General features: G+C 41.0%; 1 protein-coding gene across 1 annotated transcript; it reads left to right on the top strand.

Moving 5' to 3' along the window:
- The first annotated feature begins 5,669 nt into the window (after positions 1 to 5,669).
- LRRC30 (leucine rich repeat containing 30) lies at positions 5,670 to 6,703 on the top strand. The gene is given in 2 exon segments (XM_010195907.2): positions 5,670 to 5,753; positions 5,756 to 6,703. Coding segments are annotated over 2 exon segments (1,032 nt in total).
- The last annotated feature ends 2,488 nt before the right edge of the window (positions 6,704 to 9,191 follow it).

Here is a 9,191-nt window from a genome sequence, read left to right as displayed (position 1 = left end):
GTTGTACACGACAGACAGCTGAACTGAATCTGCTCCAGGCACTGAAATCAGTCTGAGAGGAGTTGTAGTCCAAAAGATAGGCAGAAAGAAAGAAAGGAAATCTGTGATTCTGTGGAAGTATTGATGTATATGGCATAAAGACCAACTGACTAGGCATGTGATGGATACTTTGATGATCTGCCTTCTTCTATGAGGCAGGCAAAGAAATGTCTCTCTTGAAATCAGATTAGATTTAGGTAAGGAGATTTCAGTCTCTCCCTCTTCTACTTTCCAATAATTGCTGTTTTCTTTCTTATGATGCATTGAAAATGTAACAAAACAACCTTCAAGAGCCCTGTGAAAAAGAACTATTGGCAAAGATGATGCGGCAACAGCTATACTAAAAGCTACTTCATCCAGTTTGGAGAATCTGTTCCAGCCTTCTTTTCAATTTGATTTGGAATGTCACAGACCACAAGGAGTGTTTAGCAAGCATCCATCTTTCTAACAAGTACAGGCTATTTTATGAGTGTTTATGAATGCAGATGTGACTGTTCATAAGTGTATTCATGAATAACATAACAGCAAATGTTTTCTACACTACAATGGTATCCTCCATGTAATGAGTTCAAATACATTTATAAGTGATGTCAAATTTGTCACCACACTGGCTGTTATAGGAGGAGAAGGTTGAAACATGGTGGCTGTGCACAGATGACTAAGTAAAGCAGAACAGGGCTCTCGGTATGTTCCTGCAGGACAGTGGTGTGCCCTAGGGCGTGCACATGTGCTAAACTCTCCTTTCCCTGCAGAGGAATGAGCAAGTGGTTTCTAGCGGTGCCTGGGTGAACTACCCAGGGCACATGATGAACTGGTGCCCCAAAAAACACAGATGACACTACAGTGCAGGATCGTGAATTACCTTTGTTTAATGTAGCCAGACAGACAAGCTATTAGGCTTGTGTATACACAGGGAAATTGTAGCAGAAGTAGGAGCTGACCAATCAGTCACTTATGCATTTTCTGTAATTTCAAAATACTTACTGCAAGTTTGCAGAAAAGGGAGAAAACTTCCTTCAATTCCACGTAACATGGAAGCTGATGATGGCCACTGACTACCAGGAGGAATTAAGTCTGTCATTTCTAGTCTACATACACACACAAAACCAAATATCTCTTTTTATTCCATAGTTTGAGTTTGTCTTATGTCAAGAGATCTGCAGAAAAAGTTTGCAAAGCTCTTGTTAAATATGCCCCTGGACAGGCATGAGTCAGACAATCCAGCAGCTCCACATGAGACCTCAATAAAACATTCCAGCAAAGCTCTAAGGACACACAGGCATTACAGGCTGTTAACAGCACTATAATTAAAAACAAATTAACAGGAAATCTGAAATTGCCTTAAGAATTTTTGCTGTCTTGTGTTACATCTCATAGATCACAAACTACCTTTGAAATTTGACTTAGTATTTCAGAATAGCTGCAAAATCAACAAACCGCTACAAAGTATTTAAAAACGTACAAAAACCAGAAGATATCATTGATGGTCTGCATGGCACTAACACTTTTAAGTCCCTTTATTTACTTCAGAGGACAGGAACAGCACAAGAGAAGATGGTTCAGTAGCTGCAGTTGTATTTGTAGTTTATACTTCTATGACATGACTGTTGCTTTCTCCTGAACGTAAAACAAGTTAACCCTTTTTAGCTAATGCATCCTTCCTGTCACAGAATGGGCTACATAGTTTCTGCATCCTTATTTAGCCAGATGTTTATCATAATGCCAAGATAATGAATGAAAATATCTTTCAAAAGAGTATGGATTAAACTTCTCAGCATTTTAGAAAAGGCTATGCTTAAAGATTTGAACTGTCCCTTGTTGTATTAATATATTTTTAAATAAACCTGAGCCAAATGAAACACAAAAGATTTTGACTTCATAGAGAAAATTAAATTTATGAATGTACAGGTATTTGATGATGAAACTATAAGTACCTATTGTATGCTCACCACTGTAAAAGACAATGACAAAACCTGGCTTTGCAGGAAAATAAAATTTAAATTCAGTATGTCAAGATCTCCATGGTTTCATTAAAAGCCTGGTGATATTGGATATTTCATTAAAACTTAAATCCTATGATCTCAGCTTTTACTTAAAAACAATGCAATTGTCCAGCCTCCCCCACCTGGCTGCAGAGAAAATCTTGGAAATCTTTCTCAGTTGTATTCTAGAGACTCCAAACCTGCAGGCAAATTAAAAAGCCAATAGATAATAGACCTTACAATTCTATGTCTTTATGAACTCATCTTACATTTTTTTCAGTGCTGACAATCCTACTTCTTTCAAAAAAATTCTAATAATTTTCATTGTCAGAGAACATCAGAAAATATAGCTTGTCATTTTTGTCAGCACGCCAGTATTTTATCATTGTTAATAGTGCTGTTTCTCTTATTACGTTAGTTACGTTACAAAGTTCTTCAGTAAGTTTTGGGTCATTAATTTTGTTTAATCCTTGAAGCAATTATCAGCTACACTGTGTCATATAAAACCCATCAATTGTTTTTCATTGTGGGGTGTTTTTTTTCTCCTGTCAGACTCCTGCATGAGATTAATTTCTGCTTTCTCCTAGGCTGTATTGACACAGGTTACTGTTTTCCTAGTCCAGCTACCTAAGAGTGGCCCAAAGGACTTGATCCATCGTCACAGCACAGCACAGCACAGCACAGCACAGCGCAGCGCAGCACAGGGCAAGGTAGTAGGCAATGCAGGGAAAAGGGAACTGAAAAGTGTATATACACAACCAGTCCAGGACAGCAACAGAGGCTAGTTTTGTTCATAAGTTTAGTTCCCAACGTGTCCAGTTGAGGCCACTGTGGGTTTATTATCCCCATTTCAAGGAAGGAATTAAATTTGGTTTCTTCAGAGTTTCCATCTCCACAACTGCAAGTGTGCTCAATAGACTGTTTTTCGGTTGGAGAACAAAGAAAAGGAAACTGTTATTTTTTTCCTCACGCAACAGTGACGGTACTTGCACAGCCAGGAAGGGAATTGGACAATGGAAGCTGCAGATGTGAAATTTCTTTTTTAACCCCCCTTTGCTGCTGCTGCTGCTTCCTGCCAGGCAGTGGAGATACAGCATTGCAACCACAGGAGATGCTGAGAGGCTGAAGCAGATAAAGCATTTTTGTTTGATAGAGAGCCCCGGGTGAAGCTTTCAAACACAGCCCAACCCAGACTGTACTGGGTTGTATCACTGGCTTAGTTTCAAATCAACAGTGTGATGCAAAATCAGGGATGGGTACAAAGCACTTTGGCTGAGTCACACTGTTAGGAAATGGGGATTTCTGTGGTGAGAGGCTGGACCAGGCCCTGCCAAGTCTCCAGACAGTGAACTCTAGTGCATTTTGGAAATGGGAAAGATGTTCTCATCCAAAAATATCTGGCCAGCCAGCAGGGAGACTGCGGCTACAGGGAGACTGTGCTTCTTTTGTGTTTTGTTTTCATTTGTTACTAAAAGTGACCTCCAGAAGGAAGAGCTCCGAAGCAACTGCAGAGACATGGGCATGTGTGCAAGCCCAGCCTGGGGAGGTATGCTGGCCCCTAGGCAGAGCTGCAGCAGACTCCTCCTTCCAGCAGTGTAATGAAAAGAAGGGAAATGTTTAACTTTGGAAATGCTCTCTAAAAGGCTTTTTTCTTCCCTTCATGTTTGCAGTAGCAGAAAGGAATGCCTTGTTCAAGTCCATTTAGTCAATCTGGGTGGACAATTCAGAGTCAGGACTTGTGAGAGGCTCTCATTTTTGCTTCTCCACCTGCTTGAGCTGAAGGGCAGCATTTTAACTTTAAGTCCTCCTGTCACATTAGGCCAAATCTGTCCCAAGCTTGGCCTGTCATTAGGTTTCCCCTCCCTCACTGAGCATGTCCTCTGCCTGCAGTGGCAGGGCTGTCTTTGCCACTCTGGGCAGCGCGTTAGGATGATGGTTAACAAGAACACTGAGTCGGAGCTGGATGGGAATTAATATAATGTTTGTTTGTAAACTGACAAATATTGGCAGAATGTGCTTGTGAGGGAGGGAGATGTGACTCTGAGTCGGGCTGCCAACCCACTCTAAACAAACAGCTACAACTGGCCTCAACCCTTTTCAGGCTCATCCAAGCACTCCAGGGAATGCAGTATTTCAGCCTCAGGACCAGTGGCTTTTATGTCATGCAGCACTATTTAGGTGCACATTTTAATTAAGTGGCTTACTCAGCTTGCCAACATCTCATGCTTCTCACTGTGATGCTGGCTCCTCTCGTGGTATAGGACCACACTAACCAGACACAACTGCAGGGATGCTTCGTCCCTCTCCTCTCCTCCCAAGTAGATGCAGCACTATGAGGGACCAAAAACTGGAAACAGATTTGAGTGATGTCTGGAAGTAAGAAGGGACAGCAAGGATTGACTCCAAAGAGGTTGCTGGAGTGCCCCAGCTCCCAGTTGCAGCTTCATGCATAGTCCTTCAGCATCTGAGTTAATGAGGCTTTCTGAAATCTTTCAGGAAGCAGCAAATCATCTCCATCACCACAAATTTACTGCAAGGGGAAAGCCCTGAAAGTCTTGTACTACTTGCTGCAATTTTCACCTCATTTAAATGGTTCCTGAAGTTTTTATGTATCTGTTTTTAGGATCCCCTTGAGTTTAAACTCACTCTATATTCCTGTAGCAACACAATTTCCTTTCATCAGCAGAGCTAGCTTCAGCTGTTGCCGAGTATTATTATAGCTCAGTGCTTCCTTCCTCTCCCATCAGTCCCTCTGTCCCAGAGTCAAATGTCATTTATAGTTTGAACTATTTGACAGCTAGTCTCCCTCTATACCAGAATAGTCTAGAAAGACAGAAAAGTTCACGGGGAAAGAGACATCAAGTGGCTCCATTTCCTGCAGCCTGAAAGAATCAGAGCCCCCCAAATCTTGCTGACAGATGTGAAAGTAGCACAGGACATTTAGGACAGAGTAATTTTGGCAGAATCACACAGTATGACTGCTCACACTTGGCGATGTGGGCAGTAAACAAGCATCCAAGTGGGCACAGATACCACTGGAAAATGTCACTGCTGAAGTGAAGGTGGTATCCTTTCTGAAAAGAAAGAAGCCTATCCTCACTACAAAGAGGATATAAAGCCAACACTTTTTGCAAGCGTTAATTTCGGTTTTTTTAACTATACCGAAAACAAGGACTCACACTGAAATTCTTCACCAGTGTGCAAATTTTCTGGTAGACTGGTAACTATTTCATTGAAATCAGACACATCAAATTAAAAATTATTGTGAAAATGTCTTTTAAAATGGAATTGAAATTACAGATTCTTTGTTTGCTTGTTTTCCTCTATAGCTTGCTTGTTTGTTTTTAGAAGTCACTCTTGTTAATTGTTCTGCAGCTATGGTATGTACCAGATAGCCAAGAGAGCTGACACGGTGAAGTTATATACAGCATCCTTGTGACCTTTTTGCAGTGAAGATACATGTCTATCCAATAAAGCCCAGACCAAATGACAGTGACAGCTGCCTTGTGGTATTCAGTTTGAATTGAACAGGTTTGCTCACAACTCAGGAGCAAGTATTTCATTACAGACTGTGCACCAAGACCAACACAAGCCCCCAAAAGTGAAACTTTCCCTCAGCAGCTATGGAAACTGCCCCTGTGGACTGAGATGCACTTCACAGGCTCCTCCTTGTCTCCTTGCTTTGACTTTCCTGCCTCCTGTAAGCTGTCAGCATTTGCATGTTGGTGTAGCACTTGCAAAGGAAGAAAATCTCAGTTCATTTCTCAGGAGGGATCCAGCGTGTTATGGGAACTGAGCACTCGAAGAACGAGGGCCGAAGGAGCATGGTTTTTCTGAGGAAAGGCCCAAAGTTACCTGCGTGGGAAGATGCTCTTCTGTCAGGGAAAGAGCCCAAGTCACTGCTGAAACGGGGATTGCGTTATGTCAGCTTGAGCCTCATAATGAAAGGGATGACCAGCACGCCTGAATTCTTGTGGGGACTGCTTGAGGTGCAGAAACTGAACCTTTCACGCAACCAGCTGGTGGTGATTCCTCCTTCGCTGGGGAAACTAGACAGGCTGGTAGTGCTGAACTTGGGTGGCAACTGCCTCAAGTCTCTGCCTAAAGAGATTGGACTACTGAGGAACCTGAAGGTCTTGTTCGTCAATATGAATTGCCTGACAGAAGTGCCAGCAGAGCTCAGCTTGTGCAGGAAACTGGAGGTTTTGAGCCTCTCGCACAACTGCATCTCACAACTGCCTTTGAGCTTCACTGACCTGACAAGTTTGAGGAAACTGAACCTCAGCAACAACCGCTTTGTGCAAATTCCCCTCTGCATTTTTGCACTGAGGAGCTTAGACTTCTTGCACCTAGGGTCCAACAGGCTTGAAAACATCGCAGAGAGTGTCCAGTATCTGGTCAACCTGCAAATATTTATTATAGAGAATAACAACATACGCAGCCTGCCACGGTCTCTCTGCTTTATCACCACTCTGGAGTTATTAAATGTTGATTACAATGCCATACAGACTCTCCCGGATGACCTCTACCTGCTGCGCCGGCTGCCACGCATTGCGTGGAACCCAATGGACAAAGGCCTCCACATAGCCCACAACCCCTTGTCCCGGCCCCTGCCCGAGGTCATCGAGAGCGGGTTGGATGCCCTTTTCAACTACCTCAGGGAGAAAAAGGAGCACAACTGAGTTTCCGCTTGGCTTGGGATTATACCTGTCATCAAAACTCAGTTGTGTCAGAGCATTTCCCTGTGCAGGCATTTCCCCTTCATAGCGCTGGGATTTCAAATACCATGGACAGCTTTAGTAATGGTTAGAGGAAAGCAAGTAAAATCTGATGGTCTTGATTAAGTGTGTGAAGAGTAAGCTTTCCAAAAATAGCCACTGCTGTAACATTCAGTTTTGGTGTGCTTGGGGTTTATTTTTAGGAAAAGGAAAAACAACAAACTTGTGATAAAATATTTGCTCTTCTTTTGATGGAAACAAATCAAGGCAGAATGTTATTGATCAGAAACTTGCATTTTCCAGCTATTTGGTTGAAGAAATATTAATATAAATTTGGTTTACTATATGTGATTGCAGTTGCACTTTAGTTCCTGGTCACTTCTTCATATGCAGATAAACTACTACATGAACAAACTCTGCTAAGTGAATCTAACAGAAAATGTTTAGTTTGCTTTCTGCAGTGAATAAACCCTGAGCTATATTAGCTCACAGACAGCATATTGCTGGCCAGTTGAATATCACTTGTTGTTTACCCCACAGCTGTGCACTGGCCTCTGTAAACTACAGGTGAAGATGGCCAACAATGATGCTATTTCCCGGTACTTTGGAAGAAGATCCCAAACTTTCCCAAAGTGCCTAGTTCCCCTCCTGAGAAAAACAACCATTCCTGTGGAGTCTTCTAGGATGACAACAACAGCCTCATCAGCCAGCATCAGCATCCACAAGAAACAAACATGGGTGCTTATTCCCTGAAACAAAGACTGTCGGATGAAGCTGCTTGTTACTAGATGAACAATGGCACTCTGTTCCCGTTCCCTCATCTCTGCAATCAGTCACGGAGTAACTGTATTCAGTAGGCAGTATGTGTCCTAAAGGTGAAATATTTCTTTCAGGAAAAGCAGCATCAAACCAATCATCAGCTTAAGTAAGAGCTTCAACAAAAAATACTTCTGTGATTTTCAGTATCAGCCAGTAGCATAAAAGTCATGTCTTATGTGGTTTCTCATACTGATTTTCTGTGAATGTCCTTCATCAAAGTTTTATCTGGTAATAAAAAGGCAGTATGAAAGAACTGTTAACAATGTATGCAACCATTTTTTTTAAATTCCCTTACACCAGTGTAAACCAGAAGTAACTCAGTTGAAATCAGTTGAGAGAAATGCTTGTACTGGCAGCTTAAAAGAGGAATGAGCCTATAATTCTTGAGCTAATCAAGAGTATTCAAAGCCACTTTTAAAATACTTCCTAACCTATGCCAAATCTCAGGAATAAATGATTACTTTCTAAACCAGAATTTGCTGGAAATTATGGAAGGCTGTGGAAAGGCTGATCCTACTTCTAGTGAAGTTAATGAAAAACCCCTGGCTGAGGGAAAAACTCTTCAGCATAGGTAGAAGCAGCCTGATAACAACAGACAATTGAAACTAATTCATAGGTACATGTGAGCAAACACTGCACCTTTGTCCAGGCTAATGTTACCACTACAGAATTGAAAGTAGTGATGAAGAGTCAGTGCTTGCAGAACACTCTACTGCCCACCCTGATATTTTATTATATTGGATTGTTTTGTCTATCATTTGTTATCTTAATCGAGAACCTTAGTGTTATGCTCAGAAATTGCAGTTTCCAAGTGTGCAGTCAAGGACAAATCTGATGCTTCTAGCAAAAGAGAAACCTTTCAGAAGGGCACATTTGCTCAAGCATTAAGTAAACAAACTAAAGCACAGTTATTTTGAGACATTTTTAACTTAATATACTTTTCAAATGCAAAGATACTTTATGTGTAGATTTACTAATGCAATGAGATTGACAGCAAAGTTCCGAGTTTTTTAATGAACAATATGTCTAATAACTTAATGTATGATTCAATTAGTGACAAGAAATAAAGCTGCAATTATTTATAGAAATACCAACAGATAATTCTTGGAGGGGATTAGGCACAGATTATTAACTTTTCTAAATATCCATTTCATATCCCTAAATCTGTCATTCATGTAAACACTGCAGTCCCACAATAGTGCTTTGCAGGAAAATTAGATGCCTATGGCATTAATCATCTGAAAAAATTTTCCACATATCAGTATCCAGGATTATATGACACCAGATAGCCACCAATGTGATCTGACTAGAAGATGGTATGCACAGTAATTTACATGGAAGATGTGAGGCTAGATGGTGTGTATTCATTAGGATACCACTACAGAGGGTGAGAAACAGTGCATGATTCAATAAATTGGTCTCCAGACAGGGGATTAGAAGGCAAATTTGACATAATCAAATGCATCTGGAAAAGCAGTTATAATATGGAGTGCAATACCAATAATTTAAAATTTAATTATTCAATTGAATAATAACAACCTTTTACTTAAGCTAATAAACCTTTGTAAGCACACAAAACACATACAAGTCTCTGCCTTTTTAAACAGAATAATACAATTCGGTTAATAAATGA

The sequence above is a fragment of the Colius striatus genome, chromosome 4, assembly GCF_028858725.1.
Source record: "Colius striatus isolate bColStr4 chromosome 4, bColStr4.1.hap1, whole genome shotgun sequence".
In the NCBI taxonomy this organism is placed as follows: Eukaryota; Metazoa; Chordata; class Aves; order Coliiformes; family Coliidae; genus Colius; species Colius striatus.
Note: the sequence above shows the minus strand (reverse complement) of the source record. Positions and strands in the feature narration are given on the sequence as shown.